We start from the raw sequence: 14962 nt of genomic DNA, 5'->3' as shown, positions 1-14962 counted from the left end.
CAGTTGTCCTTATTTGAAAAAAAAGGAACTTCGTTAGATCCGAATAGTTATAGGCCAATCTCACTTTTAGATAGCTCGTATAACAAATTTAGTGGGTTTTTATTGAAAGAACTTCAGATCTGTGTGAAAGCAGCGAACATATTGATCTGTTCCAGTGCGGTTATAAAATAGGTGTGAACACTGCCTCTAATTGTCTTATTTTGCAGATAAGTTTTAAGCAGGCTAGAGACTTAAATAGCCCAGTTTATGTGGCCTTGTTGGGTTTGCAAAAATACTCTATGGAAGAAAATGTATGAGTGGGGATGCCTGAGGGGCCTGCTTGATTTATTAATTGCTATACATTCCGAAAATAGGTTGAGGGTATGCTTGGATCAGGCAGGATCCTATTCTGACTAGGTGCCTGTTCATCGTGGGCTGCATCGAGGCTGTGTGTTAGAGCTATTTTATTTAGTCTGTATATCTCTGATTTTAGTTTGGCACTTAAAGACATCAGAATTAACCCACCTAATTTGGGATCTGTGGCGTTTAAATATATTTTGTACGCAGACGATACTGTATTAATTGACTATACGCCGATAGGCCTGCAATGTGCTCTCAATGAGGTTAAAGATTATTGTCAGAAGTTAGATTAGACTTTGAATGCCGAGAAATCAAAGATTCTGGTGGTTAACAAAGGCAATGTCGAAGATTGAAGTTGACTAAACATAGCCCCCAATGTTTTATTTCTGGGAAAAAATTGGAAAAGGTAGATAACTTTAGGTACTTGGGCATATTGTTGGCCTCTAATCTGGGTCTTCAGGCAAATTCTAAACCGGCAGAGTCTTTGGTTCTTTCGGCAATTACCCAAATGTGCTCCATGTATGGGAAATTTGGAAAATTCTTTTTATCGCCTACCTTACTGCATTATCACCAGAAACTAGTCCCGGAATTCATTTTCGGGGCTGAGTCATACTTGTCACAGGAAACTGGGCCTGGGTTCAGTGAAAGATATGGAGAAGGTTTTTGGATTTACTAAATGGTGTCTCCTTGCCAGCTATCCGCCATATCTTGGAAATTCCTTCCTTAGCCTCTAGGATAGGTTCTGCTCGCTTGCGTCTGTTTCGTTGTTTTTTGGAGCCTCCAGAGAATTAATGTTTTGTTTCTTTGACGATAGTCTTGCACTCAGCCACTTGCTCTGTTTTGAACTTTTGAAGGGGGAGTTTTTAAGGGCTGTTAAGGAAGTGGGGTCGTCAGTTGAGGAAGTGTTGTACTCCCCATCAAAAGTTAAGAAAAAAGTGTTTCTCGCTGATTGGATCTCAAATAGCGATAACTTAATGGCATAGAAAATTGCAGCCCGCTTTCAGTATGATGTTAAGGCACTTCATGGTTTGCAATTTTTTTGATGATACATCCATCGAGATATTACCGGAATATGTTGATCAGAATGAAGTTGGATCTATTTCCGACACTGGATATTCTTGGGGCAAGAAGAAAGGGGCCCAAAACAGAAAGGCTATGTAGGCTGTGTGACAATGATGTTTAGACTTTGAAACATATGTTCACCAGTTGCCTCAAGTTGATAGACCAATGCAATAGGCTGTTCTTTAAATGTATCGATGCTGGTACGAATGCAGACAAAGCTTGTATGTACTTATGGCATTGTTTGTTAACTAATCCTTCTACCTCGCTGGGCATTGCTGCTATGAATTATTTATCGTATTTATTTGTAGGTGAAAATTGCATTTTGAAATAACTGTTTTTTATGTTTGCGACAAACTGAATTGAATTTCATTTTTAAATGTAATTTTAATCAAAGTATGATTTTGATGAATTGTTGATGAATTGAATTGAATTTTATGTTTAAATGTCATTTTATTTCAAGTATGAAAAGTTTGTTATTAACTATATCATATTATAAATAAATAAAATAATAAATAAAAATACATTTAGACCTTCTAAGGCCTTATAAATGTATTAATGCCCAGTCACTTAGTATAATATGTTTTTTTTATCAGAAATATGGTTTGCATTAAACCTTTCTGCTAAAATCAAATTACCATAACACTGTACTATAACTTTGGTGGTGAGGCGGAGGAAACACCTCCCGAAAAATGCTGTCAGTAATTCCGCCGCCTTACTGCCAAAAATCAGCAAAACCGGTGGAATTACCACCAGCGCTGGCAGTAATCTGCCAAAATCCCCAGGGAGCCCTATGGACTCCATAAATGGGGACTAACACTGCCATACCACAAACTTGTAATCCAGCGGTTATTTCGCCAGACAAAGTGGTAGTAAAGATAATTCTGTTTGGAGGTGGTCCAGTGGATTTACCACCAGAATCCCGCCAAACGTGTAATAAGGTCCACTGTCAGTTAACTCATTCAAGTAGCCATGTTATGTCAACACCCCTTATCCATACCAACCACTCTTTTGGTGTTCCACACCTCTCCTACTTCCAACCTCACTGCATTGCCACAATCCTCTTGTACTACTATGCTTACAGAATATTTTGACTCACCTTTCCTCACTATTCTGGGTCATTTTATCTTTTATCTGTACTTGCACACCTGGCTGAAATGCTACATCCTTACAACTGAATTTGCGATCATGTCTTTCTTCCGCTATAACTCCACTCTCTCTTATTCTCTCCTTAATGTCTTCAATACCGATATTGGAGATTTATTTAGTTCCCTTTACATTCATTGTTAATAAGAATGTAAAGGGAATTAAAAAAATCTAATTTCTTCTGACCGAATGTACCACCCTGATTCATTCAGATGTTGCCTGGTTAGCTGATTGATGTCAGAGAGAGACCACAGTGCCCAAATGAACAGCCAGTAAGAATCTGAAAATAAGCTAAAAGCAAATGAAGTAACATTTACATTTGATTATTTTTCCTTTAAAAGTCAAAACAAAAAGTAATAAAACACCCCAAAAATTGCAAATGACATACAAAATGTACAGGCAGAGACAAGTATGGAGTGATAAAGATGAGGAATTTGAAGGAGGGGCTGAACGGTGCAAGGTGTTGGGGGCATCCTTCTTCAGCTGGAAGCTGGGGGAGATGAAGATGTTCCCTACAGCGTACTAGAGCTTGGGGAGATGAGAAGTTATCCCACCGCCTATTGTGGGCCAGATTCGCAAAACTTTATCCCCACAAGTGAAAGGATTTGCCAGCGTAGTACCTTCACTAACTTGGAAAAAATGTGTGATTGACTCACAAAGAGACAGAATGGGAGCATATATGTCAAATGTGCAAATGTGAGGATACGAGGGGGCATTTCCCTCACATAAAAGCTAATTCCGAATCACAAACAGGATGTGCTTGTCTGCGCTAGCAAGAGCTAAACAAACCCCTAAGCATGTCTGAGGAAGGCACAGGGGACTGTCCAAATGGCAAAGTGCACGTCTACTATCGCAAACATTCAGAATAATTTCAAGTTACTTCTTTTCACCCAACTTCTCTTCACATAGGGCACAGCGGTTCCAGTGTTAATAAACAGTAAATTACTGGCTCAGCATTTCCGTCTCTAAAGAGTGAAACGCTGTAGGATGAATGTGTCAGGTTTCCTTCCCCTATTCAGGCTATTTTCCCTTATTCAAGTTTCCTTCTCATTATTTCTCTTTATTTATCCTTTTTAGATTAGCCTTGTGTGGGTGGGAAGTTTTCTATTGTAGTTGGTTTGGCCTTAACTTGCTGATTCAGAATCCTGGTTCTGACCCAAGGCAAAATGGAGTCTCACAGTGACAGCTCTGATTGGTTAGAAGACACTGCAGAACAACAATGAACATTCTAAACTGTCACTCTGTGCCTTTCATCATCTAAACCCCATCTGAGAGGACGTGTTTAGTGGCTGCTCCTGCTTTAGACTTGGGCCTGGTGGATTTTATCCTTCAGGCGTTAGCAGTTGAGTGGCTACTTTCTTGGGGGTTTCTGGAGAAGCTATCAGTTGTCAGGAATTCGTTTTTGAAGACAGGAAACTCTGAAGATCCTTAAGAATTCGCTCTGGTGATAAGTGACTTTGTTTATACTGCAGCTCTGTTCATCTTAATGACATTTACTTGAAAATTCGTAAAAAGTTATCTTTGAATTTGTACTATTGAACTCCCTGAGTGCGCTTGAACGCTATTTGTAAATACGCGTACTACGTGTAATCTGAAAATATTGTTGAACCTTTGCGCGTGCGAGTGTATTCACCTGCGCGTGTGTTTGCCAGCGCGTGTGCTCCTTAGCGCGAGAATCTGTTCGTCGCGTGAGAATTCAAGAGCGCGTGTGTTTTCCAGCGCGGGTGCTCCTTAGCGCGAGAATCTGTTCGTCGTGTGAGAATTCAAGAGCACGTGTGTTTTCCAGCGCAGGTGCTCCTTAGCACGAGAATCTGTTCGTCGCGTGAGAACTCAAGAGCGCGTGTGTTTTCCAGCGCGGGTGCTCCTAGCGTGAGAGCGTGTTTATATTGTGGAAGAGGTGGGCACTTTTTAGGGAACTGTCCTTACACTCCCAAGAAGACTTCTACCTCAGCGGTCAAGGTACAACAGATCGCCAATACGGTGCAGACACCGGTTCCCCATATAACCGTAAATGTATCCTTGTTCTTTGAGTTGGAGTGTAAGGGAAATGGTCCCGTAATGCTTGACTCTGGTGCCACCGGGAATTTCATGGATTGGGGTCTTGCAAAATCTTTGGGAATTCGAATTATTCAGAAGGAGGTTGTAGAGCAGGCTAGGGCTGTTGATGGTACGTATCTATCTTCTGGTCCTATTACTCATAGGACTGGTTCTTTAACTTTGGAGTTATCAGGAGGTCACAGAGAGATAATTTTGTTTGAGTTAATTGATGCTCCTTTGTTGAAGATTATTTTGGGTATGCCTTGGCTTACTCTCCATAATCCTCTGATTGATTGGAGTACTAGGACAATTGACATGCAGTCAGATTTTTGTAAAGAAAATTGCTTTTCAGGAAGTCTCTTAGAGGAAGATGTCAAACAAAGTAATTCAGTGTCTAGTTTTCTGGCTGAGACTGGAATTGGATGTCATGATGTGGGAGCTGTAGTGGGTCAACTTCCCCAGTGTTATAAAGATTTTTGGGACGTATTTGATGAGAAAGTGGCAGGAGAATTACCACCCCATAGCCCCTTTGATTATAAAATTGAGCTGGAGCCAGGAACAGTTTTGCCTAGTAGTAGGGTATATGCTCTTACAGAGAAAGAGAATGATTATTTAAAAGAATATTTGTCGGAAAACTTGGCCAAAGGGTTTATTCGTCATTCTAAATCACCAGCGGCCTCTCCTTTATTTTTTGTACCAAAACCAGATGGAACGCTTCGAACTTGCATAGATTATCGAGCAGTTAACAAAGTCACTGTTAAGAACCGGTATCCTCTTCCTCTCATCTCGGAAATGCTTAATCAAATACAAGGAGCAAATATTTTCTCTAAATTAGATTTGAGAGGAGCTTACCATCTTGTGCGTGTGCAGGAAGGGGACGAATGGAAGACAGCGTTTAAGACCAGGTTTGGGCTGTTTGAATATCAAGTTATGCCATTCGGTTTATGTAATGCTCCCACGGCTTTCCAATTTTTCATTGATGAGGTTTTTAGAGAATACCTGGATATTTTTGTTGTCGTGTATATCGATGATATTTTGATTTTCTCTTCTGACCTGGATCAACATCAGAAACATGTGCGCTTAGTCTTACAAAGGCTGTGAGAAAACCATTTGTTTGCCAAATTGGAAAAAAGTCAATTCCATACAGATTCTGTGGAGTTTTTAGGTTTTATAATTTCACCTAAGGGTTTAGAAATGAATCCTAAAAAAGCGTTTCTTGAATGGCCCTCTCCTACTAAGGTTAAGGAAATACAAAGTTTCTTAGGGTTTGCCAATTTTTATAGGAGATTTATCAAAGGGTTTTCTCGGCTGGTTGCTCCTATAACAAGACTTTTGAAAAAAGGAGTGAAATTTGACTGGGACCTTGAAGCAGAAAAAGCTTTTCAAGAGTTAAAACAAAGATTTACTTCTAGTCCAATTCTAATTCATCCTGATCTCTCTAAACCTTTTTTTGTGGAGGCGGACGCTTCAAATTTAGCGTTGGGGGGCGGTGCTTTCTCAAAGGAATGAAACTACTGGTCAACTACATCCAGTTGCATTCTTTTCTAGGAAGTTTTCTGCCGCTGAAGTGAACTGCACAATTGCAGATCGTGAACTATTAGCAATAAAGTCCGCTTTTGAAGAATGGAGACATTTTCTGAAAGAGGCAAGACATACGGTAACGGTCCTTACTGATCACCGAAATTTATTGTTTTTAAAATCTGCAAGAACTTTGTCTCCACGACAACTTCGTTGGTCCTTATTCTTTGCCGATTATGATTTCATTGTGACTTTTAAACCCGGAAGTCAGAACAAAAAAGCTGATGCCTTATCCCGCCAATTTCCTGGTAGTGAGGAGAGAGAGATTCTGGAACCAGAACCTATAATTGCTCCAGAACGTTTTTTGTTAGCTGGAGCCATTAAAGAAATTGATTTTTTGAATGAAGTTCGCCAGAATATGTCCTTGCAGAAGATGGAGGAGTGGGTGAGACTGGATCCAGCCAGAAGTTTGAAAGACGATCTTCCTTTTTTTGATAACAAGCTTTATGTACCTACTGAAGAGTTAAGAGAAAAGGTTTTGAGAAATTGTCATGAATCCATTTTATCAGGACATCCTGGTTTCAGAAAAACTCTGGAATTGGTTCGAAGGAATTTTTGGTGGGAAAAAATTTGCCAAGACACATTGAACTTTGTTAAAACTTGTGTAGTCTGTGCACAAGCAAAAAGTCAAGTTGGGAAGCCGCATGGTTTATTGGAGCCGTTACCTGTTCCTCCTCGTCCTTGGCACACTATTTCTATGGATTTCATTGTTGATCTCCCTCAAGATAAGGGTTGTACTACCATTCTTGTTGTGGTGGATCTTCTTACTAAAGAAGCACCTTTTTTAGCAATGGAGGGAGAGGTTACCGCGGAAAAACTGGCTCATAGTTTTTTGCAAGGTGTAGTTCGACTACATGGACTCCCAAGTCAAGTTATCTCTGATAGGGGATCTCAATTTATTTCAAAATTCTGGAGGGCCTTCTGTAAGAAACTTGGAGTTGAAGTTAGTTTGACTTCTGGGTATCATCCGGAGAGTAATGGACAAGTGGAGAGAGTAAATCAGGAATTGGAGAAGTTTTTAAGGTGTTATTTACAAGCTAGAGAGGAATGGGTGGATTTGGTATGGTTGGCAGAATTCTCTTACAACAGTTGTGGTAAAGATGCTACTTCTATGTCCCCTTTCTTTTTGGGTCGTGGCTTTCATCCTCGCTTTCTGAGTTTTGAGGTGTTGGAGGATTCTGGGAATCCTAGAGTGGAAGATCGTTTGTTGGTAATGAAGAATAACTTGGATAGAGCAAAAAAGGTGCTGGGAGAAAACAAATTGAAATATAAAAGGTGTGCTGATTTGAGAAGGAAGGCTGGTCCTGAATATAAGGTGGGAGACTTAGTTTGGCTTTCTACCCGGTACCTAAAAATTAAGGGGAAGAATAAATTCAGTCCACGATTTGTAGGCCCATTCGAGGTAGAGAGAATCATCAACCCTGTGGCAGTACGATTGAAATTACCCAAGCAATTGAAGGTACATCCTACTTTCCATGTTAGCCTTTCAAAACCAGTTTGTTCAGGAACTAGATTTAGAACACCACCTTCCCCTGTGATTTTGGAGGATTCATCTGAGGAATTTGTGGTTAAACAAATTTTGGATTCCAGGAAAGTGAGGGGAAGGTTGCAGTATTTAATTGATTGGGAGGGATATGGACCTGAGGAACGATCATGGGAAGATTCAGTTGATGTACATGCCCCCCGTTTAGTTGCTAAGTTTCATGCTAAAAATCCACATAAGGTTGGCCCAGAGACTGGGCATTAGGAGGGGGGTACTGTCAGGTTTCCTTCCCCTATTCAGGCTATTTTCCCTTATTCAAGTTTCCTTCTCATTATTTCTCTTTATTTATCCTTTTTAGATTAGCCTTGTGTGGGTGGGAAGTTTTCTATTGTAGTTGGTTTGGCCTTAACTTGCTGATTCAGAATCCTGGTTATGACCCAAGGCAAAATGGAGTCTCACAGTGACAGCTCTGATTGGTTAGAAGACACTGCAGAACAACAATGAACATTCTAAACTGTCACTCTGTGCCTTTCATCATCTAAACCCCAGCTGAGAGGACGTGTTTAGTGGCTGCTCCTGCTTTAGACTTGGGCCTGGTGGATTTTATCCTTCAGGCGTTAGCAGTTGAGCGGCTACTTTCTTGGGGGTTTCTGGAGAAGCTATCAGTTGTCAGGAATTCGTTTTTGAAGACAGGAAAAGCAGAAGATCCTTAAGAATTCGCTCTGGAGATAAGTGACTTTGTTTGTACTGCAGCTCTGTTCATCTTAATGACATTTACTTGAAAATTCGTAAAAAGTTATCTTTGAATTTGTACTATTGAACTCCCTGAGTGCGCTTGAACGCTATTTGTAAATACGTGTACTACGTGTAATCTGAAAATATCGTTGAACCTTTGCGCGTGCGAGTGTATTCAACTGCGCGTGTGTTTGCCAGCGCGTGTGCTCCTTAGCGCGAGAATCTGTTCGTCGCGTGAGAATTCAAGAGCGCGTGTGTTTTCCAGCGCGGGTACTCCTTAGCGCGAGAATCTGTTCGTCGCGTGAGAATTCAAGAGCGCGTGTGTTTTCCAGCGCGGGTGCTCCTTAGCGCGAGAATCTGTTCGTCGCGTGAGAACTCAAGAGTGCGTGTGTTTTCCAGCGCGGGTGCTCCTAGCGTGAGATTCATTCGTCGCGCAAGAACTTTAAAGCGTGTGTGTTTCCAGCGCGTGTGCTTCCTGACGCGATAATCTGATTGCCGCGTGAGAACTTTATAGCGCATGTGTTTTCAAGCGCGTGTGCTTCAGCACGAGAACTATTACGCGTGTGGTTTCTTGCGCGTGTTTTTTTTTAAACGCGTGTATTCGATCGCGAGTGAACTCTTTGCACGTGGGTTATAAGGTGCGTGTGAATAGGCGCGGAAGTTCATCAACACGGAAATTTATTAGCGCATGTGTTTTTCTGCGCGTGTTCTCGTTTGCGCGTGAATTCTACTTGGCGTGGTTAGGCAAGCGCGTGTGTTTTCTGCGCGTGGATTTTGCTTACCGTGCGCGTGTTCTTCAACGCAGGAAGTTTTCAACGTGAAATTCATCTGTATTCAAATCACCCGCGTATGAGTTTAACACATGTTTCTTCAAGAATTCACAAACTCAATTGACTTGTAAATAGCTTGAAAAAACAAAAGAAAAGTTTGAAAGAAAAGGAAAGAATAAATAAAGACAATTTAACTGGACAACTAGTGCATTTTGGAAAAGAGACAAAGAAATAAACTTTCCAGATTTGCCCAAAGTAAGAAGTTGCTGTGAATTTCAAGAGTCTCAAGTAAGAGAGATTTTCAGCTTCTTTACAAGCTTCTCTAAGAAATTTCAAGAGAAGAGCCAGGTATGATTCTTAATTATTAGTTAAGGATTTAAAGTCTTTCCCATTCCTAAGGTTAAGTAAGTAAATAAAGGAATTGTATCTGCTTTTCTTATATCCTCTGCAGGTTCAGCTCTGGTTAGCCTTGACGCAGTCTGCCTGGTGTTGTTTTGTTATCCACTTCCCCCTTTCCCTTTGGGGTGTAGTTTACAGAGCTGAATTGAAATCTAGTTCTGTTCTGGGAATTACATTTCAGGGGGATCGTCGGGGGTTCAGCAGCTTCCGCGGACACAGGACCTCTCAGCCTGACAGAATGCCTCCTCACGAGCTACAACTGAAAGTAGGTGCTGTCATTTTGCTACTACGCAATCTTATGCCATCACAAGGACTCTGCAATGGAACAAGATTGACGATTATGCGTCTACAAAGACACATCATAGAGGCCTGTGTAATCAATTGATTAAACATAGATACTGTTCTTATACCATGCATAACTCTCTATCCATCTGATACAAATATGCCTTTCGAATTAAAAAGAAGACAATTTACTATACGTTTAGCCTTTTCAATGACCATTAAGAAGTCACTGGGATCTACGCCCCCTACCTGGAAGCGATCAATGGTAAAGCGATCAGTGGCAATTCCAATATTTAAGAAGGGGAACATAAGTGACCCTATGAAATACCGACCAATACTGACCTTTAAGATATGCTAAAACAGTGTATGTAACGCTGGGAACAGCTAGTGTATTTAAAATAAATTATCACATGATATGTAATGTTGAGGTACTGGTAGCCTGTCAGAATCCTGGCGTGCAAGGTATTATTCCTCTTGGACAGCTTTGAAGTCCAAACATTCTGATGACTGTCATTAGCGCCTGTCTACACCACCTCTTCGACCCCACTTACCTGCGCATGGCTTCTCGGGTCCCACTCCTGTGTTCCCTTAATCCAACTTGCCTCCTTCACCTGCCTCTATGCTGCTAGACATGGAGAAGGGACTGACCTCCACCTGCAGTTGACACACAGAGTTCTGGGGCCAACATTTCATACTTCTTGAGAGCAAAAAGAGAGGCAGCCATTTGCCATTCAGTTGACAGCCCTGAATGACATGCTGGTGGATAAAGTGCCAATAGGCTTCCATGGAAAGTGATGGGTTTTTTTCCACCAGCATGGCAGCCAGGGCTGACACCGTTTCTGGTGAAATGTTGGCCCTCTAGTTTTTTATTAGAACTCTATGAGTTAACATTATTTCCTATTCCAGGTGGCTATCTTAAATTAATTCTAACTGCAATGAAGCTAGAGGAAGGGTGAGATGCCTACTAAAAGTGGTAGTGTGCTCAGCCGTGGAGATAGACCAGCAATTATGGCCCCAATCCCAACACTATGCATAGGTCCATAAATCAGGCTTCTAGGGTCATAACGCCTGGTATTGCCTATGACCAGGGAAATGACTGCTAAGGTAATACATTTTTAAATGAGAAATCATTTTTAGGACGGTATTACTTTTAATTTACTTATTTTTATCACTTTATTTTCCATTTATTATCATTACATTTCTTATTGTTACATTACTAGTCATTATTAGTTACTATTAATATTGAACTCTCTTTTAATGTTACCTTGGACAAATCTACAGACTGCAGTGATTTGCGGACACTCACCTTGGGTAATTTTCCTCTGTGAAGAAACACAGGAACAGCATCCCGGCCAGCGTTCTTTGGTATCACTTCAAGGATTTCCACAGTATCATCAGCCAGGTAGTAGTGCAAGATAAGGTCCCTGAGGTCACCATACATAGATGATGTATCATCCCAAATACAATAGAATCGTAAAACATGTCTGTCATGTTCTAGGAATTGCTTCAATGTGTCGAAGCGGTCGTAGGGACGCAACGGTTTCATGGCATCCTGTTCCTGAAAACACAAAAGAAAACACTGGTAATTTCACATTCTGAGAACAGTGTTGCTTCCATTAGATATCGTATTTATTCTACTTTGAGAGATGAGGACTGTTGACATTTTAGAAAATATTGACGCTTTGCATTCTGATAAAGAGCTTCAAAGTAGGGTTAACATTGGTAACTACACAATCAGAGATAGGAGCTGCTAATATTTGATTCAACATAGGGGCAATGCTTGGCTTGTCAATTAGCAGAATGTGAGTGCTCTGAGAGCCAGAGCCTGCACCTCTAAATCTTGTGGAACAACCTGTTTTCCAAACAGTAGTTAACTCCAACAATCAAGATCAACTGAACAGCACTCCGAATCTGCAGCAGCCTCTGGAGAACAGCAGGACCATATCCTAGTGACAAACTTGATTGGTGAAAGTAGATCCATGGGAGTGATATCTAAATCTGGAAGCATTGCATCATCTAAAGTAGAGGAGCAGATGGACACGTCATCCTCCATCATATTGGAATAGCAGGAGAAGAGCCCTATGTACGACACCAGGTATTGTCCCACTACCTCATCAGGTGTATGAAAGACGATATGCACTTAGACAACCGTATAGAATGTGCCCTCGCATTAAAGGCTGGAAGGATGTCTGCACACACCATTGGACATCAAAGAGCTATAAGTGAAATCTGACAAGAGCAGAGTGACATCATGAAAGAAAGACATGAAGACGCACTAAAACAATATGCAATTACTTAAAGAATGAAGATGTAACTGGAGTGATAGGAGAAACATGTAATCAAAGATGAAGAAATCATATGCACCAAAGAAATAAGTGAGGAGAGATGAAGTGAATGTACATACGCAGAAGCGCAAGGTAGCTGAGACATATTGAGAAAAAGATGGATGTCGGACTCGTGTTGTAACTAATCAAGCTACCTCAGAGACAGACCAGGGCGGCAGAGTCAGGAGATGCTGAAAAACAGCTTTGTTTGAGCAATAAAGAGGAGTCTATTGGCCTGGGATCAAGGATGCCACTTCAAGGAATAATTGCAAGGCCCAAAAGGACTCAAGAGGATATGCCATGTTCGTAAGACATATTTCTCTTAGATTAAGCAAAGAAGAAAATATCTGCAAGAGCCAAGTATTGGACAATCAAGGATGCAAAAAGCCTATGCAAGGTGGAATGAACAAGTCTGCAGAGGCTAAGAGGAGTAACGACACCCAGCTTAATTAAATCAAATAGCAGTAAATAAAAGGACGAAATTGACAAAATAGTGGTCTCCTCACACGTGACTCAGAAGTCAAAAACAAGGGCTATTCATTAAGCTCCAGATGAAGATAACGGTGTACCTACACTCCCTTGAAAGTCCAAGAACAGAGAACAGGTTGCACGGTCAACTATAAAGAAGAAGCCTTGGCTTGGGGCCTGATCGATGAGAGATGATGGACTAATTGGGCCAGTGGGTAGTAGTCTGACGTGGCTCTCTGCACCTGAGTTTCGTTTTGCTTACGTGCTGCTAACTAGCTTAAGGTTCAAGGTGCAAGAGAATTCCAACCAATCGGAGGGTCTATGTATCAACATGCTATACAATGTTACACAGGGCAACCCACTGCTGTTATTGTGCTATAATCTGTATTATACGTATTTAGAGGTGATTCAAGGCATGCCTACTGTATAAGGGGCATCCAGTGATATTACTAATACTTCTATGATATATAGGTACATATGTTCCCTTAACCAATCCCTCCCTTTCGTAGGTTTTGCAGTTTGACACGTAGGATGATGTCATAGCTGACGTATATTGAGGTATAACACCTTTGTGTAATTAAAATTGAAGTGTGAGTGTGTGGAGAACAGTTTGTTGTACGCCAGATTGCCATACTTTATTTTATACTGATAATAAAATAGTAACTTGACATATTCTTTGTGTCTGTCCAGTTATTTGGGCCTGAGGTCATTATTTGTAATTCCATCTAGCACATGAGATGCTTCAACGTGCTAGAGCGCACTTCAGTGAGGTGAGGGGCAGAGCACTGGCCTGCACTAGGGCGATGTGTGACTGGGAGCTAGAGCCAGACCAAAGCAGCTGATGTGCTCTTGGTGGCCTGAGCCAGGTTTGATGAGGATAGTTCGGTACCATTCTGGATGACGATATATACCAGAAGATCCGCTTGACAGAGGTGGCACTGTGGGGGGTCCTTTAGGGTGCAGTGGTTTGTGAGGTTGTAATAAAGTCACTGCTTGGCATGGGCTGCACATCACTTGGTATGGTAATGTTTATTTATAAAGTGCCTATACACAAGGCAATCTTTCAAAGCGCTCAAGGAGGGAAGGAACAGGGGAAAAACAGCTGTCGTTCAGAGCCCTTGAAATTCTAAAACGATAACAGTCTGCATACGCAGAGTAAATGCATATAGTACGATTAACAGTGGGGGTAACAGCAAATAGGTTCGACGACGAATCTTCAGTTTTTCCAACTGCAATTAAGGCATAACCATGCAGGGAGTAAGACAAGGGGGAACAGACAGACGATCTTCAGGCATGGTGCAATCAGATCGTGCCACAACAGCTGGGGTAAGGCCCAGCACTGGACCCCAGCAGAAGGGGACAGGTATGAGGTCATACTCTAGTGGAAGCTAGAAACTGGTGCACACTGGAGTATGGTATGGTTTCAGCTGATATTCACTGTGAGTGGCTCCCCACTACATGTGTATACAAAACAGTGGGACAATGTGAAGAATGCATCAGCCTACGGTATCCAAAGGCTTAGATCATCATCAGTGGGTGCATCTTGATTCACTCAGCACAGCAATCACAGAACACAGGACCTGCTGAAACCCCTTGCCACTTCGGGGGACTGATAACTGAAACCAAAAAGTCATGAATGGAAAATGATGAACTAACCCTTACCGATGGGATTCCCCTCTGGGCAGCTTCCATGTCAATGTTTTTAGCCTCACTGCGCTATTACAGAAGGGAATGAGCCACATGCAAATTGGTGTTGTTCCTTCCACCAATGGAAGCAGCCTAAAATGGACTGCTAGGTCAGGTACATGCTGCACAAGCGTACAGCTTGATTCCCTGGGCATTGCAAATGACCCACGTGTTAGAATACGCCTCCCACGCCACTTGCTGTGCCTAGAGTCCCAGGCGTCACTCACTAATGTTCCTTGTGGTCTCTTGCAGAAGGGGTGTGACCTAGCAGTTTAGGATAGAGTGCCTCCTGTAGAGTGAGAGAAAGAATGATTTACACTTCTGTGAAGAAATGGCAGGATGATAAATGATGCAGGCCAAGGTGAGGCAGCATGAATACAATATTGATGCAGCACAGTAACTACAGGCTATGCTACTTGGATTTGACCAAGGGTCACTAGGTGTCCTAGAAGAGGAGCAGGGCATGCAGGAAAACACAACACCCTCATTAGGTGAGGGCTGAGGCCATACACTGGTCAGCGCTACACTGCCTACTCAAGCGTTTGCGCCTGTGAATAAATGTAATTGATAACTGCAGATATCATGTGATGACACGGGCTGAAGCGTTTTGAACTCTGCAAACAAAGGCCTATAAGAGAATTAGAGTTGAAATAAAG

The 14962-nt window shown here is 41.7% G+C and overlaps 1 protein-coding gene across 1 annotated transcript in view; it reads right to left on the bottom strand.

Moving 5' to 3' along the window:
• The window catches only part of EFHC2 (EF-hand domain containing 2), a 369754-nt gene that overhangs the window by 210926 nt on the left and 143866 nt on the right, over positions 1-14962 (bottom strand). Inside the window, exon 5 of the mRNA XM_069636501.1 lies at positions 11135-11386. Within this exon, the coding sequence (XP_069492602.1) occupies positions 11135-11386 (252 nt within the window). The remainder of the gene's footprint in view (positions 1-11134; positions 11387-14962) is intronic.

The sequence above is a fragment of the Ambystoma mexicanum genome, chromosome 7p (assembly GCF_040938575.1).
Source record: "Ambystoma mexicanum isolate Mex_15411 chromosome 7p, UKY_AmexF1_1, whole genome shotgun sequence".
Lineage (NCBI taxonomy): Eukaryota > Metazoa > Chordata > Amphibia > Caudata > Ambystomatidae > Ambystoma > Ambystoma mexicanum.
The sequence above is the reverse complement of the archived record's forward strand: the minus strand, read 5'-3'. Positions and strand labels throughout refer to the sequence as shown.